A 15842-nucleotide genomic window follows, 5' to 3' on the forward strand; every position below is an offset into this window, starting at 1 on the left:
ATTCAGATAGCACTAAATCAAATTTACTTAATCTTGTTGAAAAATCAATTTTTCCCAAATATGGTTCATGCCAAATATAATACATTACAGTATTTGTTAATGTTTGTTATACCCTGGTAACTACATGTACTTTCAATAGGTCTAACTTTTTAGCTCTTCTGAGCCAAAGGCTCAAAGAGCTAATGCTATGGCCATTTGTGCGGTGTGCGTAAACTTTTTAGAATATGGGCCATAACTCAAGAACCCCTTGGCCAATCAGTACCAAATTTGTCACAGGGTATCCTTGGCCCAAGGGCTACCATTTATACTAAAATAAGGGTTGGGACCCTTAAACAAGGGGAGATAATCAGGAAAACAAAACCCAAAGTACTGGTTGCTAAAAAATCTTCTTTCTCCATAACCACCAGGCAGATTTTCACCAAACTTACATACAAGGATCAGGATATGTTGAAGATTGAAATTTGCACAGGGAATTACCCTGGGGCAAAGGGCGTGGTCTCAAGGTCACTTCAAAGTTGACCTAAATTTACAATTAATAAAAACGTGTGTGTTTTGCTTACTATAAGGACTAGGATCATCAATTCTTGTAAGTTGATGACTTCACATCATGTTAACTCAAAAGTAGGTCACGGTGACCTACTTTTTAAATTTTGCGGGGATTTGTTTTCAAATTGATTTGAAGGCATATTTTGGACACTTTAAGGCCTACGATCATCAAACTTTGTCAGTTGATGCATCTTGGGTCCTCAAACAATATCAGCTTAAAAGTAGGTCACTGTGACCTACTTTTTAGCTCACCTGAGCCGAAGGCTCAAGTGAGCTTTTCTGATCAAAATTTGTCCGTTGTCTGTCGTCGTCGTCGTCGTCGTTGTCGTCGTCGGCGTCGGCGTAAACTTTTCACATTTTCATCTTCTTCTCAAGAACCACTGGGCCAATTTCAACCAAACTTGGCACAAAGTATCCTTGGGTGAAGGGGAATCAAGTTTGTTCAAATGAAGGGCCACGCCCCCTTCCAAGGGGAGATAATTATGAATTTGTGAAAAATTTATGGCATTTTTAAAAAATCTTCTTCTCCAGAACCGCTGGGCCAGGAAAGATCAAACTCATGTGGAAGCATCCTCAGGTAGTGTAGATTCAAGTTTTTACAAATCATGACCCCCGGGGCAAAGGTGGGGCCAAAATGGCCGACCCAAGTTTTACATAGGAATATATAGGAAAAATCTTTAAAAATCTTTTTCTCCAGAACCACTGGGCCAGGAAAGGTGAAACTCATGTGGAATCATCCTCAGGTAGAGCAGATTTAAGTTTGTTCAAATCATGACCCCCGGGGCAAAGGTGGGGCCAAAATGGCTGACCCAAGTTTTACATAGGAATATGTAGGAAAAATCTTTAAAAATCTTCTTCTCCAGAACCACTGGACCAGGAAAGATGAAACTCATGTGGAAGCATCCTCAGGTAGTGTAGATTCAAGTTTGTTCAAATCATGACCCCTGGGGCAAGGGTGGTGCCAAAATGGCCGACCCTAGTTTTACATAGGAATATATAAGAAAAATCTTTATCTCAAGAACCACTAGGACAGGAAAGATGAAACTCATGTGGAATCATCCTCAGGTAGTGTAGATTCAAGTTTGTGCAAATCATGACCCCTGGGGCAAGGGTGGGGCCAAAATGGCCGACCCAAGTTTTACATAGGAATATATAGGAAAAGTCTTTAAAAATCTTCTTCTCAAGAACCACTGGGCCAGGAGAGATGAAACTCATGTGGAATCATCCTCAGGTAGTGTAGATTCAAGTTTGTTCAAATCATGACCCCTGGGGCAAGGGTGGTGCCAAAATGGCCGACCCAAGTTTTACATAGGGATATATAGGGAAACCTTTTAAAATCTTCTTTTCGAGTACTTCAAAGCTATGACTTGTGATATTTATATGGAATCATCCTCAGGTAGTGTAGATTCTAGTTTGTTCAAATGATGAACGCCTGGAGAGGGGGGGTGGAGTAAATTCAAGCCTGATGTGCTCAGGTGAGCGCTGTGGCCCCTGGGCCTCTTGTTGAACTTTATGACTTATCCTTTTAAAAACATTAAATCCCATTATTTCAGACACTGGGAGGTTTAGAATCATCAAATCTTGTATTTTGATGCATCTTGGGACCTTAAGACATATTTATGAAAAAGTAGGTCACTGTGACCTACTTTTTGAATTTTGTTTTCAAATTGTTGAAAACGCATATTTTGATTACCTTCAGACCTACGATCATCAAACTTGGTCAGTAGATGCATCTTGGGTCTCTGAAAAATGTCGACCAAAATGTAGGTCACGATGACCTACTTTCGACATTTTATGGCTATATTTAAGTATCTTAGGTATTTATTGGCTTAGAATCATCAAACTTTGTGAGTCCATGCATATTTGGTTTTCGGAGAGTGACGACCTAAAAGTAGGTCACGGTGACCTACTTTTGACATTTTATGGCTTTATTTAAGTATCTCCGGTATTTATTGGCTTAGAATCATCAAACTTTGTGAGTTGATGCATCTTGGGTTTTTGGAGAGTGACGACCAAAAAGTAGGTCATGGTGACCTACTTTTGACATTTTGTGACTATAATTAAGTATCTCTGGTACTTATTGACCTAAAATCATCAAACTTTGTCAGTTGATGCATCTTGGGTTTTTGGAGAACGTCAACCAAAAAGTAGGTCACAGTGACCTACTTTTGACATTTTATGGCTATATTTAAGTATCTCAGGCACTTATTGGCTAAGAATCATCAAACTTTGTCAGTTGAGGCATCTTGGGTTTTCAGAGAATGTCGACCAAAAAATAGGCCACAGTGACCTACTTTTGAATATCTCAGGTACGTATAAGCTTAGAATCATCCATCTTTGTCAGATTAGGCACCTTGGGTTTTCGGAGAACGTCGACCAAAAAGTAGGTCACTGTGACCTACTTTTGACATTTTATGGCTATATTTAATTATATCTGGTACTTATTGGCTCGGAATTATCAAACTTTGTCAGTTGAGGCATCTTAGGGTTTCATTGAACGTCCAACAAGAAGTAGGTCACGGTGACCTAATTTTGAATATCTCAGGTACTTATTGGCTTAGAATCATCAAATTTTGTCAATTTAGGCATTATGGGTTTTTGACTAACGTCGACCAAAAAGTAGGTCACTGAGATCTACTTTTGACATTTGATGGCTATATTTAATTATCTCTGGTACTAATTGGCTTAGAATCGTCAAACTTTGTCAGATGATGCATCTTGGGTTTTCAGAGAATGTTGACCAAAAAGTAGGTCATGGTGACCTACTTTTGAATATCTCAGGTACTTATTTAATTAGAATCATCAGTCTTTGTCAATTAATGTATCTTGAGTCCTCAGAAAATTTCAATCAAAAGGTAGGTCACTGTGACCTACTTATGGTATTTTATGATTATATTATAATATCTTATAATGTCTTTACTGGCTAAATATTATCAAACTTTGTAAGTTGATGCATTTTGGGTCTTATGATTCTAATAGAGTTGGAGGCTTCTAATAGAAGTGATAGATTGTACAATTTATCAGAAGAGCGATTTAAGGCCCTTGGGCCTCTTGTTATGAAATGAAATCATTTTTCTGGAGGCAAACCAAACCAACTATGCTTTTATTAAATGGCTATAAACGTAAATGCTTAGTAATATATGCTATCCTGCCGTTAATTTTAAAGGCTTTTATCATATATGTTAAAGAATGTTATTCACCAAGTTACATGTATCATTAAAAATGTGCATGATGAAAGGTTACAGTGCATCAAAGTCAAACTGTCTATATTCTGCATGACAATCTGTCAATCCCTGCTGTAAAATAAATGTACCAAGTTTGTCCCCTTCTGTAACCTAGCTATCCAATATGACCAGATGATGTTTGCATTGTAATTACCTGTAATTCATCAAGACTAGTGTGCATCGATCATGTTGTTTTAATCATTAACTAAAATGTTTTTAGAAAAGTTCATCTTTTTTTAATTTTAATTTTTAAAATCTACATTCTCCTAAAACTTCTGTATAATATCACCTGTTACATATTAATTTTGATTATTTGTTATAATACATAGCTGTAATTTCCCACAGGGCTATTATGGACTACCATCCATAGCTTTAAATACATTGTGCCTATATATCTGCAATCTGTTCAGAACATGCTGGTAAATAGCAATGCTTTTCAAGTATAGCAATTTCTGCATACCTTTAGCACACAATATTTTCTACTTCCTTTTTAATCAATACACAAACTGACATAAATGAAGGTCGTCCTTAAATTTGCAAATTTTGGGCGGTGTGATGGAATTTTAAATGGCAATGCTTAATGTACTTAGTATTTGAAGCAAATTATCTAAGAAAGAAATTTTTCATCTATTTTAATGCATACAAACATGGACAATGTATATCTTTCAGGAAAAATTAAAACATTAAATGACAGAAAGAAGAAGTAAATGTACAGTATTTGTTAGGTGCTAAATTAAATTGCTATAAGGTCTACTGAAAATTTGTACATTAACCTCAGCCCTAGCCTGTTATAACTGACCCCTAACCTTTAATTTTGAAATAAAGGGAAAACACTGTAGTCATGGCACAAGGCCAACAAAAGGCAACATAAATATCTGTACATCTGCACGATTGTCCTCATAGGACCTTAATTTATGTTCTTTTTAATTTATTATGTGAGCGTTAGGCTGTGATATTTCAGAACAAAGCTTCAGGTCATTGTTGTCTGGACCTGATAGGTAGAAATATTTTAATTTCTTGTGATAAATGAACTGTTTATGAGGACATCAACCTGGAAGCTGGGGTCAATGCATTTCAAGGAAAACTGTGTAAAATTGTTTGACCTGTTTCAGTTTAAAAAGCACAATTGCCAAAATGTACTTGGCTTAATCATTTGTTAGGCATTATGGAGAGAAACTTTACTAAACATTTAATTCTATTTGTTTAGATTTGTACTAAGAAAAATGAATTAGTAGGGAAAAAACTTTAATTTTCATTCAAGGAAATTTCAAAATTTAAATATTTTGCTGACTTCATAGTAGACCTTGAACATGAAACATGTAAGTCTTAATTCGATCATCCAAAGCTCAATAGAAATATTTGAAATACATGGGGATGCACAATCTATATGCATGCAGGCTTTTAAGACTACAGAGACAAGAAAATAGTGTGTGTGTTTGGGTGGGGAGGGGGGGGGGGGGGGGGGGGGGGGGGAGGTGGTTCAGTTCTAAAAGTAGTAAACGGAAGGACATGCAAGAAATTTTTTCAAACACTTCTATTAATGATATTGATTGCAGTATTTCATTAGCATCTTGTGTTATTCTGAAGAAAACTGTAATGTGTGAGCAATTAATTCAGGCTACCATGGTTACTAGAATCTTCATCTGTCCTTGATCAATCCTTAATGTCCATGCTACTCTTTTCTTTGGTCTAGAAAAATAAAGAGAACTCCAAAGATGACTCTTACTCTGTTACCAACAGAGGGAGTGTGGTGGCCAAAACGCCGACGACAGAGCGACAGAAGTGTAGCGACACGTCAACGCTCCACCCCGAGTCCCTAAAACACACCCCAGAGTCTCAACAGGCGTTAAAGGCCAGCTTCTACCAGGGCAGCCAGGATACTCTGTGTACACTGTCCAGGGAAGAGGTGAGTTTGTATGTCTGTCTAGCTGTCTGTAAGACAACTCTACTAGGGCAACCAGGATACTCTATGTACACTATCCAGAGAAAAGCTATTTTGTCTGTCTGTGTATCTGTCTGTCAACTCTCCCAGGGCAATCTGGACACTGCTTAAATTAATCTAAATGTACATCAAAGCAAGGGTATCTGGTTTTCAGTTTGTTATTTGTAATTAGTATAATAACTTAATGAAAACTGTGTACAATATCAGTGCAGCTAAAATATTGAATTTTAAATCATAGGACTTTAAAAAGGTGAAGAATGGTAATTCCTCGAGTTCCAGTGAAGATGACCCTGTCATAAATCCTCAGCAGAAATCGGAGATCCGGACGATCGCGTGGATGATCATCTTCGGAGACGCGCTTCACAACTTTCTGGACGGTCTGTCGATCGGGGCAGCCTTCACAGACAGTATCTTCGCGGGGATGAGTATATCACTGGCTGTTATATGTGAAGAACTGCCACATGAACTAGGTAAGAACTTTTTTTAATACCTCATTTTAAATACATTTAAACTATGATATCTCAAACTCGATGGGGCCAAGAAGAGTCTTCAAGTTATCCAAGGATCAAGGTACTTGTTTCGAGTTTAAATTTTCCAATTGACTTTTATAGCATATCAATAGAATTTGAGATATCAGTGTTGGAGATGCTGATATTCTACTACAGAAAGATTTTATTTCTATAAATGTACAATTCAGACTTTTGGCACAGTATAAACTTCTTTACACTTTGTAATCTTGATTCATTTAGAGCTCCTGTAGCCTTTGTTCCTATTTTCTAGGTGACTTTGCTATCCTGTTGAATTCTGGGATGTCCGTGAAGAAGGCGTTGATATATAACTTCCTGTCTGCCTGTACGTGTTACCTTGGACTGATACTGGGTACAATTCTTGGTGCTAACACCACGGCTCACACCTGGATCTTCGCCATCGCCGGGGGAATGTTCCTATACATATCATTAGTAGACATGGTATGGGTATACCCATAAGGCTGTTTAAAATTAAAACTACGTTTAACGTCACCCGCGCGCGTAGGTTTATGAGAAATTCGTCTTTGAAAAAAACAAACAATTCGGAATTCCGTATGTCCGTTCCGGTTTGGTTCTTCAATTAACGACTGAATTCTGCTTCCCGTAGTGACAGAAAATGTGCTTTGATAGCCGCAGTTAAGGCAGTTGGTGTCTTATTAATGAAAACTAGAGAATTAAAGAGTTTGGGACCATAAATGTAAGTAAAAAATAGATTATTTTATGATTATATTAATGACAAAGTCTTGTTTGTTGATTTTTTTTTGTCAGTCTTCGAATCATATGTACAGACTGACAGTGACAGACTCTCAGTTCGTGATTCTATTGGCTGAACTTTTCATTGTATTTTGGAGAGAATCGAAAAACTTTTTTTACTGAGTGGAAACTGTGTCAAAAACCAAGATTTATATACAGTGAAAAGCATCATTTAAATCTTACTAATATGTTTCATATTAAAAATATTTCTGTAAAAATCGAAAGGAACAGTAATGAGTAAAGTAATTGATTTCTTCATAATTTATGTACCTACAAATAGAGCTACAATTTTTGGGAAAGATAATATACTTGTCATAACCATTTGAGCAGGGAGAAGCTTACCGAAGATAGGGCCTTTCAAGTGAAGGAGAGTAAGGAAAGTGGTTGGGGTATTCCAAGATGTGAAGAATCCTGTCTTTTGTGTGGAATTCAAGGTATTAAAGATAATCTAACAGCTATCAGTATGGTCCAAATATTAGTATTCACACTTTCAAAACTTAATGCTAGTAGATCTAGTACTAAGAAAAAATACGACATAATTCAATTTGAGGATATTTCATGAACACTTTTAAATATTGTCATCAATAATTTTGATTGTAGATATTGATCAACTTTTCCCACAAGAAGAAGCATTTGCCTCCAGGGTACCATGGACGTGTGGCAATATAAATCCAAAGGACAACTGAGGCCTAGTTAAAAGCCACTTTCCTGCACATTCAGTCTTAGACTACATTGTTTGCTAACAATAGGACTCAAACTGATTTACATACTAAGGAAAATATTACTTAATTGTAATGTTTTTAATGTACTGAATTGGTTAATTTGAATAAATTCACAATTGTTTGAAAATTTTGTTTGTTTATTTTTTTCCTCCCTCCCTCGTAGGTTTTGAACTTTAGATGTGACGTTAAACGTAGAATTAAATTTAAACAGCCTAATCTAAACTAAAATACTGTAAATCAGCATTTATTTATAAACTTAAAATATCCATGAGTTTCATGACCTGCTTTTACTCACAAATATATCTCGATCATCACAATTAATTAGTCACCTATATGATAATCATTTGTGTGAAATGTTGCTTCTGTCATGAAAATTAATAGTTGTGGATGGATTCCAAACTGAAAAATCACAAAAAAAAATTTTGTGAATAATTCTTGGTTTTTAATATATTTTCAGAAGACAAAATGGTCCCTCGCTTATCATTTGTAAATTCTAGTGTCTAAATATGTAGTTAAAATAAAAGAAATTTGAATAAGTAGAAATTAATTGTCAAAAGTGATCTATTAAATTGATATTCAATTTCACATTCAATGAAGCTTCCAAAAACCCACTTTAATGTTCCTTGTTCGTGTTTTGAATTCCCTGTTTTTTTCCAGATGCCTGAGATGAACAGCGCAGCAGAGAACGAGGATTATAAGAAGATGTTTGGTACGCGGTGGATATTTATCGTTCAGAATGTCGGAATGTTGTGCGGGTTCGGAGTTATATTTATAATGGCTCGTTTTGGCGGAGACATCGATATACAAGGATGAATTTTGGAGGAGATATCGATATACAAGGATGAATTGTCAAGCTAAATATTCCAGGTTAAGATTGCTAGCCCCTTTGATGAGTTACTCCCCTTTGTTGTCATAGGTAACTCTCCATGTTAACATGCTGTTATTAATATGCCCACTCCTTGCAGAGCAAGGTACATAAAATGTTTTCATACCATTCATATTTTTGTTAAAGATATTAAGATAAATTCTAAATCTGCCTCTATATTAGACTGAGGTAAGAGAATTTTTGCTGAAATTTATTGTCAAAAATACTGGTTTATACATTGTCATTCTTATGATTACCTCAAAGGATCAGATGAAAATTCACTTGATACAGGCAGTTGGAACTTATGTATACTGTCTTAATATTATAAGTGCAGGACTCATATGACAAACTGTCCACAAATGTATAGAGATCTCTTCTGTGGCTATGATTATTTCCTTATAACTTAATATTCTTGCATTCACCCGAATCTTTCCATATGTGAACTTATAACAAACACAGAATTAAATGCAGCTTGACAGCTGATATGATATTTGCCTGATTAATTTCATTAAGCCATGCTTGTTCTATATTTGATAACATATTTTTTCATGCCAGTTTTGAACCAAGTTGTTAATTAATATATTTTTTTTATAAGAAGGAATAATTCCCATGTTTTTGTTATCTTAACAATGCTAGGTTTTTTTCCTGCTCAGTTTTTTGTATTCTTGGATTAGAACCTGATGTTGAAGACAGTATTTTTGCTGAAGTTTTCCTGAAGGTCTCTTTGCACTCATTAATGTTTGATAATTGTTGACATTTCAACAGACTTACTGGACTGTTTATATGTGAAACGTGGTTAAGTAAAGCATTTGGTAAGGGACTTTCTATAGGGCTTCTTCCACTTTAAAGGAATTATTCTAACAAGAGGAGAAAGAAGGCAGGACAGTTTTATAGGAATAAAAAAAAGAACCATTTGTAGTTTTCATCTCATTAACACTAGGTAGGAATTGTTTCATTCCATCATGATGTTAAGTAAACTCATAATAAACTTTCAGATGGATGAATGTGAAGCAAAGAAAATTCAGGTGAGCATATTAGATCATTAGCCTTGTGCTCTTAAATATTTTTGTTATATATCTAGTCATGTAGCTTATTTATACTCATCAATAAATTCAAGTGTTTTTTTTTTTTTTTGTTAATTAAAAAATATGATTAAAATGTAAGAAAATAGAAGATGGTGGAGAAAATCATTTTTTAATCTTGTTAAATATTTTTTGTTTTCCTTTTTTGATAAATCATTTACACCCAGTACATTTATATGGAATTTTATGATTTGTGTGGACAATCTCTTGCTGTTGATATAGAAATGTATGTTTGGATTTGTCATGGGATGTTGATGTTCGTGTTGGTAACATGAGTGTATGTAGTACATGTACTCAACATGAAATCCCACTAGAAACTCCTTCAGGACACTAGAGGGTTTCATTTGCCTGTATCTATGACAGTAGGAAACTGGGTTAGAATTATAATGAATTTATCACTTGGATGCAATGTTAAAGAAGAGTATAATTACCTATTTATTGAATTCCTTTTAAAGGATGAACAGGATATGCTATTTTTTGATACCATTTATTGTTTACGATAAATTGCTTTTGAGTAATGTCATTCATTGGAATTTTTGTTTTTGCCCATTTGTTACTGTGTGCCAGTATTTGATGCTGTATATTTATATTTTATGAATCTCGCGCTTTTGTCATTCCAAATAACCTAGCCTTAATTGAATCTTTTGTGGATTTTTCTAGGAATTTTTTCCTGATTTTCTGAACACAGATTTGAACCTAGTTCTGATCTCTCTCTATTTTATTGGTTTAAAGATAAGGTTGCTGAATACGGTGTTGTTGTTGATTACTGCTGAGCAGTCGATTGATCTAAATTCATGAAAAAAGTCGTGTCAATTCCTCAGTGGAGGTTGCTTCCTCCCAGTCTTAATCTGTTCCTGATGATATGATTCTCTGGGTGAAGAATTTGTGTGAAATTATTAAAGAATAATTTTGATGGCTTTTTGTTCAAGCAAAATTAATCATCGAAATAAAATAATTATATTCACAGTATCAGATTTTCAACTTTTTGTTCTTTTTAATGAGCAATTGAAGTTTGTATAAAACAAAGTTTAGATTTTTTAACATGTCTGCCTTGAACCATCTTTAGTATGTATTATTTTTATCAGAGAAACATAGGTACATTTTTTAAATTGTCAGTTTAAAAATTTAGTATTATTTAAATGCAATTTTTCAGGTATGATACTGTTTCGCCAATGATTTTGAAGATACACTATAAATACTCGCAGTTGTAAGGGAAAACAGAAGAAAAAAAAATAGATTTGTAAATCGCAAACTAAAGGGGTTGTTCTGTTCGTTTTTAGCATGTACCCCTTGCAGTCTCTTTTTTGTACTGGAAGATAATGAATTTTGAAATATTTTTTGTTACATGTGTATGATTGAAATATCAGGAATAAAATTTACATTTGAAATGAATTCTTGCCTGACTTTATTTGGTCTAAGGAATGCTTATTATCTGTATATTATAAGGTATTAGATATCTTTACATTAACTTTTAAATGAATGGAGTACATTTAGTGCAGATCACTGTTTTATTTCGCAAAATACGTATTTGGTATTAGCGAGACAAAGTTTTAACGAAGTGTTGTGTGGAATCCATAGAAATGAAAATTAAAAGCGGAAAGTGGAATCCCGTCTAGATCTCGAAATTACGCGGGAAAAAAGTTCTTTTTATTAAAACAGTGATTTACAAAACGTTGTGTTCGCAGATAATGGGAAAGGGGGGGGGGTTAGATTCCATTGCTGAATTTCATGTTTCGTACTCTGGACTAGGAAATTCAATTCAGTTATTACATTGGTTCTGTTTGATAGAATCAGACCATATTACTTGCTAAACTTGTGTAACAATATCATGTCTTCGCTAAATTCTACTCTTATGGAAGTCCTTGATGGCTCTGCCCACAGTTTACATTGTTTACAGGGGCTTTTAGGCATGAAATTGTCCGTTATCTGCATTGAAAATTGGGGCCTTTTTTTGTTGGGTTAACCCTCCTCCCCCAATTTCAATTAGCTCACCACTTTAATTTGCTTCCGAGACCAATACTTTTATTCGGAGCAAATCATTTTTTTCACTAGAATTTTATTTTACGTAATTGTTCGAGAATCTTTTGCAATACATAAATGATATTATAATAATAAACCTTCACATGATTATATTCAACATTTATATGAATTTGTTTGCCCCTTGCTTATGATACAGTGTAATATTATATATCAGTTGCAATAATTAAATATCGCGAAATTTTGTGATCTAAAATGATTGTCTGAATTAGTATTTAAATTGAAACGCACCAATATATTATGAATTAATTATGGTGACTAAAACTTTCACAGACTAAATAGAAAACATGGCATATAAGAAGCAAAATACGGTTGTAAACTATATTTTACAGACTGTAAACATCGTTAACATCGTTAATCTATATTTTACCTATCAAGAAAAAAATAACAATCTATTGCAAGTCTCTTACATGGCATATATGCATTTCTACGCATCTGACTTGAAAACGCGTATAGTGTGAAAAAGAATGGCACGCCAAATTCACAAAAATGAGCAAAACATAGTTTCACAGTCGATAAACTAGGTTTATCGGTTGTAAACTATAGTTTACGGACTGTTAACTATAGTTAACAACGTTAATCTATATTTTACATCTGTAAACAATAGTTAACGCGATAATCTATGTTTCACAACCGTAAACTATACTTTACACCAAAAACAATCTTTTGCGATCGCAAAACGTAGATTATCTGATAATTACAGTTTCACGATTTGTAAACTATGGTTTACAACTCTTAACTAAAGTTAACGATCGTAAATTATAGTTTACAGACGTGAATCTATGTTTATCAACAAAATCTATTGTTAACGTTTTATTACAGACAGATAAACTAAGATTAGCATTCGTAAACTATAGTTAACAACCGTTAAATATAGTTTTACAGATGAAAACCATACTAAACGAATCGTTAACTATAGTTTACGATTTGTAAACTATAGTTTACAGTCGATAAACCTGTTTTATCAATTGTGAGAATAGGTTTAGCTCATTTTTGTGAATTTGGCGTGCCATAAAAAAAGCATTCATAACTTCGTTAATACTGCCAATATCAGAATAAATCTTGCACCGTTGGAAAGAGATGATAATTACGATAAAATAATATAAGATTTTATTTCTATTGGTTTTGTCAGTTTTTTTGCTAGCTTGGGTTAAACTTTGCGCACTATTTGAGCGATTTTGCCATTATCGAAATCAATGCAGGGTAACACGTTATATGTAAAAATGCTAAATTCTGGTGATTACCTCCTAACCCCACACCATCCCACAAAAATACTTAAAATTGGTTTGTAAAAAAAAAAAAAAAAAAAACGTACAACATGCTCATAATTTTCAACACAACAATAAAATATTTTTAAATATATTTATCTAAGCAAAAAAAAAAAAGAATTAGAATGAAACTCATTTTTGGATAAATGGAAATTCCAATTAAGGTGTATTTCATTGCCATGGCAACCCCCGAAATGATATTTTTATAAGCATTTTCAGAAACTACACAATACCTGCTTTCAGAATATATATACTTTGGTATATACAAAAATTAAAGCAAATACTAAAAAATGCATCGAAATCTTATATGAATTTGTTTAGAAATGCTTAAAGTCTTTGCCATGGAAGGGGTTAAAGAGATCTCCGGTAACTTCAGGGGTTAGATCAAGTATACATAGGATATATGTCGGCACATTAATGGCTAAATATCTCGCTGCATTTCATTTCCGGAAATATGCATAGCATTTCCGACATTTTTTTATTTCGACATTTTTTTATTTCATTTCCGACATTTTTTGTTTTCATTTCCGACATAATTTTCTTTTCATTTTCGGAATTTACCTGTGCGGCAATTCAGTGGTTTCTAAGTAAAAGAAAATGGAATGTTAAAAGTATTTATACCAAAATATTAATAATAATAATAAAAAAACATCTAGATACATATATGCATACATGTAGCACAAAGTATAGCTAAAAGTGTTCAATGAGCATAAAACTTTTTCACCACATTTAATGTGCACTAAATTAAATGTTAGTCCAAGTCACTGATAGATTTACAAAATTGGATTTCAATGATTTATTTATGATTTAATCCTTTAAATTTTTCATAAATAAAGTTATCAAATCTGTTTATATATGTACTACATAATTATGTATTTGAAAAATGTGGGAAATTAAAACAAGAAATAAATGAAAAGTTGATAATTACCAAAAATTCCTGCAATGAAATACAGCCAAATATCTTGCGAATGGCGGGCGTCATCTTTTTTTTAATCTAAATTTTAATAAATTTGCAGAATTTTAATATTTTAATGCTTATACATTTAATCTAAAATAATAAAGCAATCAAATTAAAATGCCTTAACTCAATCACAAAAATAAGCGGATGCTTGTCAAAGTAACTGCTGAATTGTCAAAAAAAAATTAGTTTCAGTCTGATTGGATTTTTTTTCTGACTTCCTTTATGAATGGTTTTCTAATAAATATAATGAACGTAAATTTTACTGTTTAAAAAGTATACAATCATGTAGTTTAATCTTTCTTGAAAACAGCTGATTTTTATTTTGTTTTTTCTTTTCTTTTTTTTAAAATTTTACCTTTTAAAATATAGTGATTAATAATGGAAACTTATTCAAATGAGGTGTTATTTAAATGTTCAAAAGCGTAAATGAAATGTACATTTTTAATTATTATAATGTATACAGTGTACGTGTGTCAAGGAGGAGGCGCATTAGATAAGTTAATCTAATTATTGTTCGTATTTAAACCCTATTAAAGGTAGCAGTTGTCGTGGCCGAGTGGTTAAGGCGATAGACTAGAAATCTATTGGGGTCTCCCCGCGCAGGTTCGAATCCTGCCGACAACGTACTCTTTTTGTCTGCGCGTCTTTATGTTTAGATTTTTTTGAATCCGCAAAATAATTTTTTTACTGCATGTAAATAGGGATTTATAGAGCAAGACACCGGTAGAAACATGCATGGGAAGCAATAAAGAACAGTTTTTTTTAACAAAGGAAGGCTATTGACATATAAAATTATGCTACAGGGATTTCAACAAATTCGTTTATATCAACATTTTGTATTTTATGACCTTAATATCAACATTTTGTATTTTATGGCCGTTAAAATGATTTTGATTTGAATAATATATTTTATACCAATCGATAGAAAGACTATTCTCATTCAAAACTTAAATAATATTGCAGCTGATTAATATACGGCAGCAGTGTTTTTTTGATAGGACCTTGCCTCCTTCGTGGAATTTCCAGGAATTTTACGCTCTGTTAATGATTTTTGTTAATATCGTCACCTTTACATATCTTCATTGTTTTTTTTTTTTAATTCGGTGCATATCATTCATTAGTGGACCATGAGTTCAATTTTGTCCACTTTTTTAAAGTTAATTTTTGCATTAAAAAATGAACTCATAGTTATTGCTACAAATGTATTACACTAATCTATTTTTTTTTTTTTGGGGGGGGGTACAAAATACTATTCTTTTAACATTTTAAATATTATATAGCTATATATATTCAACAACAACAACAACCCGTCCAAATATTATGCACGCGGTTGGCTAAATAAATAAATTTAATTTTAAATAATATCCATGAAGATGGGAATATTTTATAGGAATATGAAAAGAACCATGCGTTCATATTTTTCATCTCAGGTACACTAGGTAGGAATTATAAGATTTCACCATGATGTTAAATTCATTATAAACTTTCAGATGGATTAAATGTAAAGTTGTGAAAACTCAGGTGAGCATATTAGTCACTGGCAATGTGCTTTCTTAATTTTTTTTTCATTTATCTAATCATGCAGCTTATTTGTACTGATCAATAAATAAAAGTGTATTTTTGTTAATTAAAAAAATTAAAAGTTAGAATTAGAAGATGGTGAAGAAATCGTGTTTTTCATGAATCTTGTTAGATGTTTGTTTGTTTGTTTGTTTGTTTGTTTGTTTTTGTTTTTTTTGATAAATCAATTATATCCAGTACATTTATATGAAATTGTATAATTTGTGTGGACAATGTCTTGCTGTTGATATAGAAATGTATGTTTGTATTTGTCATGGAATGTTGATGTTCATGTTGGTAACAACATGTACTCACCATGAAATCCCACTAGACACGAAATTTCTTCAGGACACCA

At 33.1% G+C, this 15842-nt stretch overlaps 1 protein-coding gene, 1 long non-coding RNA gene and 1 other non-coding gene across 5 annotated transcripts in view; all 3 read left to right on the forward strand.

The window, feature by feature from the left end:
- Positions 1 to 11053, forward strand: part of LOC134229508 (metal cation symporter ZIP8-like) — a 38576-nt gene extending 27523 nt beyond the window's left edge. For all 3 annotated transcript variants that reach the window (XM_062711254.1, XM_062711253.1, XM_062711255.1), the window contains 4 exons: positions 5464 to 5676; positions 5951 to 6182; positions 6493 to 6680; positions 8372 to 11053. In XM_062711254.1, the coding sequence (XP_062567238.1) occupies positions 5464 to 5676; positions 5951 to 6182; positions 6493 to 6680; positions 8372 to 8527 (789 nt within the window). In that variant the 3' untranslated portion in view covers positions 8528 to 11053. The remainder of the gene's footprint in view (positions 1 to 5463; positions 5677 to 5950; positions 6183 to 6492; positions 6681 to 8371) is intronic.
- Positions 6809 to 7796, forward strand: LOC134229510 (uncharacterized). Its single transcript, XR_009984192.1, has 3 exons — positions 6809 to 6936; positions 7323 to 7426; positions 7593 to 7796. It is a non-coding gene; the product is annotated as an uncharacterized LOC134229510 (long non-coding RNA).
- Positions 11054 to 14469: 3416 nt separating the features above from the next.
- Trnas-aga (transfer RNA serine (anticodon AGA)) lies at positions 14470 to 14551 on the forward strand. Its single transcript has one exon. It is a non-coding gene; the product is annotated as a tRNA-Ser (tRNA).
- The last annotated feature ends 1291 nt before the right edge of the window (positions 14552 to 15842 follow it).

The sequence above is a fragment of the Saccostrea cucullata genome, unplaced genomic scaffold (genome assembly GCF_032062105.1).
Source record: "Saccostrea cucullata isolate Sc308-1 unplaced genomic scaffold, CSIRO_AGI_Scuc_v1 ctg311, whole genome shotgun sequence".
Classification (NCBI taxonomy): Eukaryota; Metazoa; Mollusca; class Bivalvia; order Ostreida; family Ostreidae; genus Saccostrea; species Saccostrea cuccullata.